This window comes from Grammomys surdaster, unplaced genomic scaffold (assembly GCF_004785775.1).
Source record: "Grammomys surdaster isolate TR1022 unplaced genomic scaffold, NIH_TR_1.0 130, whole genome shotgun sequence".
In the NCBI taxonomy this organism is placed as follows: domain Eukaryota; kingdom Metazoa; phylum Chordata; class Mammalia; order Rodentia; family Muridae; genus Grammomys; species Grammomys surdaster.
The window spans coordinates 9,104,328-9,116,917 of NW_021604588.1; the positions used below are offsets into that span (position 1 = coordinate 9,104,328).

At 36.3% G+C, this 12,590-nt stretch overlaps 1 protein-coding gene across 1 annotated transcript in view; it reads left to right on the forward strand.

Moving 5' to 3' along the window:
- Window positions 1–965: 965 nt before the first annotated feature.
- Window positions 966–12,590, forward strand: part of Kifap3 (kinesin associated protein 3) — a 120,907-nt gene continuing 109,282 nt past the window's right edge. Inside the window, exons 1-4 of the mRNA XM_028758817.1 lie at window positions 966–1,266; window positions 4,223–4,354; window positions 9,319–9,473; window positions 11,319–11,374. Coding sequence (XP_028614650.1) covers window positions 1,235–1,266; window positions 4,223–4,354; window positions 9,319–9,473; window positions 11,319–11,374 — 375 coding nt within the window. The 5' untranslated portion in view covers window positions 966–1,234. The remainder of the gene's footprint in view (window positions 1,267–4,222; window positions 4,355–9,318; window positions 9,474–11,318; window positions 11,375–12,590) is intronic.

Sequence of the window (12,590 nt, forward strand, 5' to 3'; positions counted from 1 at the left end):
GAAGTCCGTATGTGAACCACTTAGATGTGAACCACTCTAATTATCGGAGTGTGAATGGAGAAGAAACGCTGAATATCATGACTACCTTAACGATAAGACAGAATTTTGTGACAGTTCATTCAGAAGACTTCGGTAAAGAAGAAGAACTTTAAACTTGCTCCGAATTCCTTTCTTGATAGATTGAAAGAATAGTTACAACTTTAACAGAAATAAATTTAATTGGAGTGAATGCGTAGGGGGCATAAAACATCTTTTTAATGTCTCTCTGCATGACATTCTATGCATAAAGATCAATCACTATGAACTCATTTGAAGGAGTGGCCAGCAAAGTGGTAGGAGAAGAAAGTGAAGGACAGGTTAAAGGATTAGCTATCTCAAAGCAGGGCAGACAGCATGCTACTGCTAAAAAGCAGCTTTTTTTTCTCTCTCCAAATTGTCAACAATTACTTGCGGGGGAGGGGGGACAATTGCTCACGAATCTTGAGTTGAAGTTAATCAGTGGACGATTTGGAGGTTCAGAAGTTGGCTTGTTATAATGGAAGGGAGTATTTTCTACTTCATGATTTTAAATGCCACTTTCAAAGTTGACTCTAGTCCTACCCATGCCACATCACAGACTATTTCCACCAGCTAGAATTCAGTGCAATCAATGCAGAACCTTTTACATGTTCCAAAATAGAAGTTCCACGGCAGACGTTGTTATCCAAGCCTGAGGACCATCATTAGTTAGCTAAAAGTTTCACTGGTTACATTGCCTCATTTCAGGCTAAGGACTTTAAATTCCAGTTTTGCAGATTGCAAGGCTTCTTCCTTTCCCATCCTCCAGGGGGCAGTGACTAGGAATATGCCTCCTAACCACAGTCCCAGATCAGCAACAAACCCTTCCCGCGCCGTTCCCGGGAACGTCAGATTTGTCGCAGGAGCCAGGGCCTCAAACTGAGCCTGCGCAGACTGAAGGCTGTCGCGTGAGCGCATGCGCCTTGCGGAGAGTCCGGCCCTGACGGCTCTGGGCGGGTCTGGGCTGCTCCAGTGTTTTGGGGCCCAGGAGCTGTGGGAGGAGCCGGCGGCCTCACCGTGGTAACCGCTGCGCCGCCGCCGCCGCCCCGCCTTGCAGGCCTCGGAACTGTCATCGCCTCTGCTTTGGGGGGTACTTTGGCCGGGTCCCCGGAAGTAGCCCTCCTAGATTCTCAGACACTCTGATTCTCCTCACGCCGCCGCCGCCGCCGCCGCCGCCATGCAAGGCGAGGACGCCAGATACCTCAAAAGGTGACGACCCGGGCTCCGCCCTGAGCAGGTCCTTAGGTGTTTCCTCCGCTGACCATGGGATGTCCAGGGGCAAAGCTAGATGTGAGAAGGGGTGGGATGCATGGAAGCAAAGAAAGAGGAGAAAACGATGGGATGGAATAAAGGATGGGCCCTGCGGGGGCGCGAGGTCCACTTTGGCTTGGAGGCGTCCTGACAGCATCTGATAATGTCCTTGCTGCATTAATCTATAACCTCGTTAAAAGGCAGGTTGGGCGAGATAAACCCTATATTTCGTGGGGTTTTTTTTTCCTGCCCCACTCTCCTGCATTTCTAAATAGATAAATCCCATGGAAACTTGGAAATGAATTCTGTCATATCACCGGTTTGTGTTCAGTTTAAGATTCATAAATCATGGCGGGGGGTGTGGAATAAAGACAGGCGTGATGGTTTTTGCTGTATGCAAGACTGGATTGAGATGTCCAGTGTGCTGTTCTTGGTCCATTTTACTCACTTGATGGTCACATTCACCGTATATGTAGGAAGTCCATTATTAGTAAGACCTTGGCATGCAAAAGCCTATTTTTTTTTTTTTGGTTTATATATGTATGATATCAACTACACCAAAGAAAAAGAAGATTTTTGTTAGATTCCTTAACGTCTGTAAAAAATAAGACCACCCATGGTTAGAAAAATATACTCTTCCTGGACCAACTGTGAGCAAGCAGTGAATAAATTAAAGAAAAGGCAATTTTGGCGTCTCTATTTTTAGTTAAAGCTCTGTTGCTAATCCACTGCAAAAAGCACATAGATTTGGTTTTTTGTACATAATTGCTTCGTTTAAAAATAAGAGACATTACTTTCTGAAGGACATAAGGACAAGATATGAAAATACTTTTGAGAGAAAAAACATGCATGTTAGGTGGTGACATTATTTTAAGTCCTAATAAAATTTGTTGAGTATATTTTCCCTTACTTGATAGGGTTCTAGCCGTCAGAGAAATATCTTACAAGTGTTAGTAGACTCTTAAACATAGTCACACAATTGTAAGATAAATCAGCTATCCTGCCTTTTATAGGACAAGGGAACATGGTGCTTTGTCTTTTTCATTTTATATCTTTAATGAAAATGGCAAATGAGAAGGCTTTCAGTAGAGATTTGTAAAAGGAATATGTAATCAAAACAAACATATAGTCAGCACTCATTTCCAACCTCATTTTGTTAACAACATATACACATGTACATTTTCCCACGCACCTACCCACACACTTTCTTTTTTGTCAAATACAATAAATTTTCTAATTTCAACCTTAAGCCTAAGGTTATTTTAAAGAACGTGCTGCTGTTGTAGCATTTGCTGATTTTCATATAATACGGTTGTGTCAGAGGTGATTTTACTTAGAATCATTGGACTAGTGTGAGCCCTCTTTTAAAACCACATCATCTAGAAAACAATACATACAACTGATCTAGTCACTGTGATGTTTTATTCAGAATACAGAAAAAGATTGAAAATCATTGTTCAATGTTGTCTATATATATGTATGTATATATATGCACATATACATATATGATATAGATATATATGTATGAATACATATATATGTACATGTATATGTATATATATACATATATATATGACATACAGACATAATGGAAAAGGCAGTAACTTGATGGATATAGTATGTATGGTGCTTTGTTCAATTTTTTCGCAGTGTATAATTATGTTCCACTTCTGTTATACTATGCTGTGCTATATACTATGTTAACACTTTATTCCTTTTTTGTAACTGAATAATATATATTCATTGCATGGATATATTACAAACTGTTTGTGACCAAGTGTTGATAGATATTCAGGGAGTTTGTGCCTATTGCCTATTAGGAATAATGTTACTGTCATCATGACAATATTTTGTTGAACACTTCTCTTCAGTCATTTAGTGTATACATAAGCTTGGGATTGCAGGAATATGAAGTAATTCCATGTTGGACTCATTGCAGAGCCAGCAAGGAGCTTTCCTCAGTGTCTGCACTTCATATGCACCTTTATGCATTGAGGACTTCAGTGTCCCACAATTTGCCTATTATTTTCTCTTTGTGTTTCACGTGTTTGCTCTGTAATTGTAGCTATTCTAGGGGCTGTAAAGTGGTGTCATGATCTGCTTTGATTTGCATTTCCTAATTAAGAAGTAAATTGAACTTCTTTCATCCTCTTTTGCCATTTGTCTTTCTTTTTTAGGAAAATATATATATATAATGGAATTTACATACATTTGTCCCAGCCTTTGGTTGTCTTTTTACTGTGTTGAGTATGTCAGTAGTGTCAACAATTTTGATTTGTTGAAGTCTAATTTATTAATAGTTATTGTGGCTTTTTCAAACATTTTTAATTGCTAAATTCAAGATCATGAAGCTTTCCCTTATATTTTATAGTTTTAACTCTTAAATGCTGGTCTTTTCTCCACTGGAGTTAATATTGTATATGGTGGTTAAGAATATCTAATTTTCTTAGCATTGTTTGTCAGAGATTGTTCTTTCTCTGTGTGGATACTTGGAACATCCTTGTTGGAGATTAACTGACAGTAAACATAGGTTGTTTTAGGAACTGTCAGTCCTAATCAACAGATCTATTAATATGGATATCTCCTTGAGCTAGTAACTTACTGCTTATGTTGGGAGTGTTTACACTGAGAGGAGTGAGTCCTACAACATTGCTGCTCTTTATCAAGATTATGTTTGTTATTTAGGGCCTTTATGATTACGTTTCCATGTAAAATTTAATGTTGTCTTTTCCTTCTCCAGGCTGTCAGGGCTTTGATAGGGTTCTGTTGACTCCATGAGTAATCTGGAGAAAATACTGCTATATGAATAATACGTTATCCAGGCCTTGAACATAGGGTGACTTTTTCTTTTTTCAATTTAGATGTAGAAACAGGGTGTCCTGTGAGACTTTAATCTTTTTTTAAATTTTTGTAGGAAAGTTAAAGGGGGGAATATTGATGTACATCCATCAGAAAAAGCTCTCATTGTTCAATATGAAGTGGAAGCTACCATTCTTGGAGAAATGGGGGATCCCATGTTGGGAGAACGAAAGGAATGCCAAAAAATGTAAGTTTCCTTCATTTTGTATCGATTATGAAAATAGGAGACTTTATATAACCTTTATACAAATGATATTGCTTTAATCTTCATAGACAATAAATAGTTATAACATTCTTCTGGACTACTTCATCTTAGTCAAGGAAATATTGCATTCAACTATGTAAATATGGAATATATTCTAGATAAAGTTAAACTTTTGTAACATTAAGTGAAGTTAATCACAAAAGATATGCTTATCTGGGACTTTTTGCTTAATTTAGAATTTTTGAGTCTTAGAAAATGCTGTGTTCTTCCTCCCATAGAATTTCTGGGAGTATGGTGTGACGTTCAGATGTTCCCAATTGGGGCACAGATCTTGAATTAGCTCCTGAAAGCCACCTAGTCCTCTAAATAATGCTAGTAAATGACAAGCTCTTTCTTAGACTGCTCTTAGATCCAGGGTCCTCCTCAACCTTCCTTTATGGTTTTAAGGAAGTCCCTTGGGCCCTGTTCTTTTTTTCATTATTCTGAAGTTTTGCTGGTAATTTTCCTACCTTCCTTCTATAACTTTATGAGAGTATAGATTTGATATCACTTTTCCCTCTCAACCCTCTTCCAGCTACACAACACTGACTTGGTAACTAGTTAGAATTCCTACTTACGCCGTGTTGTGTTGGATTGAGGTTGCTTGGGCTGCTATGTGGTGCAGTGTGCTAGGCGCACATGTGAAAGTACTACTTTAAGTATATACGATTGACTCTGGTGGTACTTAAACACTCTGGGGATGGTTTTTTCCCACAAGGAACATTGTTTCCCATAGAGATATTGTAGGTTGACATTATAAGATGGTCACATTGGCATCTAAGGTGGGATACTAAGCCAAAATTTCAGTGATGCTGTAGTTGAGAAGCCCTGGGCTGCTGCACCCTATGAAGAGAAGCTGCCTGGTGTCTCAGCTCGCGGTCTCACTGGTTTTCTATTGGCATCAGAAAGAGACTTACTTAATGACTCATATTAAAGATAAATGCATTCTCTAGACTATACAAGTCTAGAAAAATATGTGTGCATGCTCACACTGCAGTCCAGCTTGCTCACACTTTTGTTCTTTTCTCTGTTTTTTTTTGTTTGTTTGTTTGTCATTGATTACCTGAATTATACAACCTGAGTGCAAATGAACAACTCTAGAGATTTTATTTTAGATTTTCTAGAGAAAAGTTGTCTTTAATTTTAGAGTCTCATGACCTACACTTCAGGAGAGGAATTTAATTTTTTAGTCCTAAAGGATACACTCCCTAGCAAAAGGTGAGTCACCTTACTAACAAAAGTTGTTTCACACTCACTAGAAAGAGGTGTCTTGCACTCATTAGAAAAAGGTGTGTCAGATTCACAACCAAAAGGTGTGTCACACTCACTAACAAAAGATGTGTACCAAAAGACACTACCAAAAGGAAAATATGTTTTGATGACTCCAGAGATTTTGTTACTGGTGAAAAAGAGGAACTCTATATAAATTGAGATAGGTGTGGCAGAAACTGTCATTATATTGGAGAAGTCAATGATGTCCTAGAACCATAAACATGGCATTTGAGCCTCTTGCATTTCTCAGAGGAATGGTATAAGCCATTCTCAACAGAGTTCAACTTTCTGAAGATTTCATTTTGAGAAGCTAATTGTTATGGTATAGACATCATACCGGTGATATTTTGTTAGTTTTTAGTAGATGTTGGGTGCCTAACAAAAAGGACACGTGCTGATTAAAAGCAGTCGCGTAGCCACAAGTGTCATTTCAAAATAAAACAAAACTTGGTTTTCTCTGGTTTCCTTTTAATAGATGCAAGACTGAGGAGAGTATACACTAAAACCAAAACTGTTTGAGTTTGTATAGCCTAAACTGGGTCACTGATGCCTAGGGTGAGAGAAAGTAGACCTAGAAGAGACTGAAAATCATATATGTATATATGTATACACACACATACACAGAGAGAGAGAGAGAGAGAGAGAGAGAGAGAGAGAGAGAGAGAGAGAAAGAGAGAGAGAGAGTCACCACACCCGTTATAATGGCTAAGGCCCATAACACTGGCAACAGCAGATACTGGCAAGAATGTAGTGACAGGAATTCTCAGTCATTGCTTATAATAATATCAAGTATACCAGAAGTATACCATAAGATGGCATATTTTTTTAAATAATAAAAATAATTTTATTATTAGTTATAGAGACATTAAACACCATTTGCTTTACATCACAGCACATTAGTGACTAATATTCAACAGTATCTTTCCCCATGTTATATTTAAAGCAGAGCTGACTTAAGTGAAGATAAAATTATTAAGTATGTACAGTAATTACTAAACTTATTAGAAAAGCAAATCAACAATCAGATAATTATTTAGAACATTATTTCAAATTTTTTCAATCTCTTATATTCAAGAGTAGAAGTGTGAAATTATTAATATGTTCTCCATAAAATTGATTAATTTTCTTGGACAGGACAAATTTTATAGTTACCAATTTTGTGCTGTCTCAAACAGTATTTCAGTAAGAAATCTTGCCTACATTAAATTTTCTTTCTGCTAACAGTGAAGTTCCAAATTCCTAAGCTTCATTGTCATTTATCACTAAAACACTTCCCTTCACTTTCTGTCCTTCTCACTGATTCTTATTTTCAATTCATGTCCAATCTTAATAATTTCTTCTGTCCAAATTGTTGTTTGTCCACAATCATCATAATTCCTGAGCTCATAAGAGATTTAATTTAATAATACTTTGTACAGTTCTACATAAATAACCACACTTCACACATTCTCACTTACTAGTGAAGGTCAATAAGAAGAAACAGTTTTGAGAGTTAAGAGCAATACAATGGGCACTTGCAACAACAGGCTTTGGAATGGACTAAGTATGTTATACACTTTTTTTGGATCATCCTTTTTATTTATATATATAAAATTTACTTTTTCCAAATTGTAATTTATACTCATTCACACAGGGGTTATAAACACAAAAAGACAGGGCATGGGGAAGGTGATGACACTGGAGAGTGGGTGTTCAGGGGAGTACAGGTATCTTTCAGAAAAGGGTATCGGCTGGGTGAGGGTTCAGGGGACAGGTCACTATATTTTATATTATCTAAACACAGGTTCATGAGATATCCAGTAATTGTGTTTTTAAATATTTAATCAAATGTGTTAAAAACTTACTTGTACATAAAAGTCTAACATATTAGAAATTTTATCCAAAATACCCAACAATTGAAATCAACTAAATTATTATTTCATAGTGTGTGAATCAGCTGTGAAACCTCCATATCATAAAGGATTGTTCAGAAATGAAAAAGAAATTAATTATGAAGTAAAGACATGGTGGGGCCCTACATGCATATTGTTAACCAAAAGAAGTCAATCTGGAAAATCTACATACTCTACAATTCCAAATGTCTGACATTATAGAGGAGGCAAAACTATTCGTACAATGGAGTTAGAGATTACCATAATCGGGGAGAGGACATTTTAGAGAAATACAGCTTTTATGTATGATACTGTAAGACATTTATAGAACACAGACTCATAGAACACAGAGTGAATGCTAAATAACTACAGCCCTAAGTTAATAATTAGATGTATTAATTTTAGTTCTTGGCTTACATTAGTGCTCACTCCTTGTGTTTTGTGAGTTTTGATAAAGATAATAACTATGACACACAGATACAAGATGCTAATCCTAGAAGTACACAGTGAAAACTGGGAGAGAGGTGAGCATGTGGTCTGTACTTTGTGAATAGTTCTTCTAGAACACTAATCTACCCCCAAAGCCTAATAGAAATGTATAGATGTGTTTACTGAGTTTCACTTTGGTTTGGTTTGGAATAGTCTTGCTGTATAACCTAGGCTGACCATGAGCTCATGGTTCTGCTTCAGTTTCCCTTCCAAGTTCTAGAACTGAGTTTTCTTACCATGCTAGCTATTGATGTAGTTCTCCTGTGCCTCTTCTCAACCGGATTTATTGAGAAACACGTGTTTTTTGGATACTTTGTTAAAATTAAATATAGAGCTCTCCTTTAGGGGTTATTTCTGTGGACTATCCTTGCTATATCTGCCTTACAATGTCTAGCTAGAACTGTCTAAAATACAGTCAATTATTTTAAATACTTAAAAGTTATCAACAACAAAACCAAATAGATTTAAGACAAAATAAGATAAAGAATGTCATTCTAGCTAATCTAAACTGAGAAAAATATCTAAGTCATGTTTCTACACTGAATTCAGGAGAAGTCATCTATATGTAAATACTGGCTTCCCAAATGCTGAGTTCAGAGTATTTCTGTAGTTTCTCATCCACATGTCCCTGTATAGCTTGCTATCTTCCTACAAAAATAACTATCTTCACAAAGAAATAATTCTATACAGTGGATACTTGGTCATTTTCTCCTTCTGAGTGTAAGTCTTGCATAGGAGGATATACTTGACAATCCTGACTATATTTTCATAGTTCTCTCTCATCCCATGAATCCCTGTAAAAAGGCCATTGTGTTCCCCAGCACCATCTTTTTTTCTTAGACTCATAGTAACTTTCCTGAGCTCAATTCAAGAGGAAGCAAGTCTGGAGTGCCTCAGAGTATGTATATAGAATTTGCCTTGCAGGTACCTCTCCCAGAACTGCAAGTAAAGAAAAACTTGGAAATGTTGTTATATTTAGGCATAAATTGTATCATTTGTGGCAGTATGCATTTCATATTCATTAAGAAGAGTGTTTTGTTTCAGAAGTACTGCCTCAAACAGAACTTCTGAATATTGTGTCCAGAAAGTCTTTAAAAGATTTATGTTGCTTTCAATTTATATAAGCCTAACTATATCTAAATCTTTACTTTAATAAGACTCTCTGGCCAGAAGGTATAGAGACTATGTATAATTATAGATCATCTTAGAACAGTATTAGTGAATCAGTCATGTATTTCTATAACGTCTGAACTGGAACTCTGCATGTGCTTGCAGCATCCGTCTGAAGAGTCTCAATGCTAACACAGATATAACCTCTCTGGCCCGGAAAGTGGTTGAAGAATGTAAACTCATCCATCCCTCAAAGCTAAATGAGGTAGAACAGCTTTTGTATTATCTACAGAACCGCCGTGACTCATTGTCAGGAAAAGGTAAGCTGAAAGAGTCTGGAATTTTAAATTCAATACCAAAGGTGAGCATTTGTCACCTTCAAAATATTATATTTACTTTGTAAATATATATGTAATACAGTATAGTACAGTACAGTACAGAATAGTATAAAAGTACATAGTTCTGAAAGCTGTATTCATTTTGGTGGTGAGTTCTTACCGGTGTTAGGATAAACAAACAGATGTGTTTGTTTCCTCCATTAGAGGTTTTATGCTTCTACACACAGTGGTCAGAATCTGTTTCACTGGATGTGGGTGTGTACACTGTACTGGAATAAGGGGATAAATCTGTCATAACAACTGTAGAATAAAAGGCATATTTAAGGCAGAAAATATCTTCTTGGTCCTATTTTCTAAATTTGCTATTTACACATAATCTATAATTTGTATTGAATTATGTAAACATTTTAAGCATTACTATGCACATGATGAATATCCCATGCTTTCCATGGCCCTAGGATGTTCCTCTCACACCTTTTCCTTAGGGAAGTGTAACATTCCTCATTGTTATCTTCATTCTTGTCATTTTCCTGTCCTCAGTTCACACAAAAGAACTAAGGCATTAATGTTTTACAACTCAGAAAATATAAAAGATAGTTTCAAATAAAAATGGAAACATATGTACAAATGGGTTATTGAATGTTTAGTGATTAGAATGTACTATATGAAAAAATAAATATTAAAAGTCATCTATTATACATGGATAAAATAACAAGTCAGTATTATTCTCTTTCTTCACATTAATTGTTGGAGTTTTACTGTATATTAAAACTATATTTAGGTTTTTATAACTTTTTATACTTTGATAATTTAGAGCCAGAAGCTTCACCCTAAAGGCAAGAAAAGAAGACTGTAGTATAGTTTAACACTATGATTCATCACCTTAAATGATTGTTTTTCTTTTCTCATCAAAACTACTCTTATAATAAATTATCCGTTTGAGACAGAATTTAGCTGTTGATGATATACCCTTATCTCTCATGGATATTGCTTCTGGAAGAATAAGGGCTAATCCTGTTTTAAGTCATTATTTGTTTATGTCTCCTTGGGAGAACAGGCTTTCCTAACATGTTTATTGTCGAGAGCATGTTTCTCATTTCCACATAGCAGTTCTTCTTTTTATTAGCATGTATTAATTGTCTTAATTGTATAGAGCCATGGCTTGCATTATGCCAGTTGGAATGTAGCACTCAGTTATCTCTGGCATCCTATCATAATCCCTTGCCCATCCCCTTTTCTTACCAAGTAGTCTCCAGTCAGGGTCAAATGTCTTACATGTATATTTATTGTTAATTATACATCTTTTGATAATACTTTTATAATTAATTGATTTTAATGTATGCATGTTTTTGTTTAGAATATGAAAATATGCCGTTAGCAGAATAGAATAATAAATGTCTGTAGTACCTTTGAATGCCTCCTTGGGACTAAATGAGGACTAAGTTGATGTAAATATCAAATATTTATCTTTTAATTTATATTCTTTATTTCACTTTTCAGACAAAAATCATTCACTGTTATTTATTTCAGCTTATACTTTTGCTATTATTTCTTACTCTTCATATGTTCACTTTGGTTTTTATATTATTTGTTTTTGTATTAGTCATACTGTTTTCTTTATCTTGCTGATTTACCTGGTTGCAATATTAGAACAATTAGCTGATTTTTATATGGAAATATTTTATTTTATGCATTGAGAATATTTTCATCAAATATTTAGTTTTATATCCTCAGCTTAGGCAGCATTAAACTCAACTACTTAAAATAGAGAGTCACTCTGAAACCCTTAAAATCTAATTCTCAGGGTTTCTAAAAATCTTTTTACAGAAAAAAAAGAAAAATCAAGCAAGCCTAAAGACCCACCTCCTTTTGAAGGGATGGAGGTAAGACTGTGTGAATTCTCTTCTATTAAATGAAAGACCTTCAGCTTTTACTGTCAATAATGTCAATAATGCATATGGCCATGTTGTTAAGATGTGGAATTTGAAGTGATTCAGTTTAGAGATAGCTGAAAAAAATCAATGCTTAATTGCTAAAAAAAAAAACAAAAATTGTTGGTGGTGCTTTATAACACATAATTTTAATTTTATTAAAATAAGTGGCAAAATATTCTGAATATTTTGAAATAAGTTTCAAAATATTTAGTCTTTTATAGTAGGTGCAAATTACATTAAAATACATTTAGTGGTAAATTGTAGAGTTTATATATGTTCCATTTTATTTTGCTTATAATAGCATCTAGTACACCAAGGCATAAAATTTCTTTATTTTTATTTTTTATTTACTTTACATCTTCATCACAGCCCCATCCCTCCTCTCTTCCCAGTCCCATCCTTACAAACCCCTTCCACCATTACCCCCTCCTCCTCTCCTCAGAGAAAGCAAGCCCCACATGGGTACCACGCCACCCTGGGGTATCTAGTCCCAGCAGGGCTAGACATATCCTCTCCCACTGAGGCCCAAGCAGGCAGTCCATGTAGGGGAAAGGGATCCTATGGCAGGAGACAGAGACAGCCTCCAGCCTCCATTCCACTTGTTAAGGGACCCACATGAAGACCAAGCTACACATTTGCTACAAATGTATAAGGCATCTAGGTCTAGCTCCTGCATGCTCCCTGGTAGGTGGCCTAGGCTCTGTGAGCCCCCATGGTCCCAGGGTAGTTGACTGCGGATCTTCTTGTGGTGTCCTTGACCCCTCTGACTTGCTCACTTCTATCTGCCACTCTTCCTCAAGAGCTCCACCTGATGTTTGGCTGTAGGTCTCTGCATCTGCCTCCACCTGCTGCTGGATGAAGCCTCTCAGGAGACAGTTACTACATGGTTCCTGTCTGCAAGCATAGCAGAGTATCATTAGTAGTGTCAGGGGTTGGCTCTCTCACAAGGATGGGTCTCAAGTTGGGGCAGTCATTGGTTGGCTGTTCCCTCAGTCTGCTCCATCTTAATCCCTCCATATCTTGTAGGCAAGACAAATTTGGGGTTGGAAGTTTTGAGGAGATATTGATGTCCCCCTAAAATTTCTGTCTACAAAACGATGGCTATTATCTGTTCTTTGCTTGTTGCTATTAGCAATATATAAGCTATATAAGTAATATATTGATC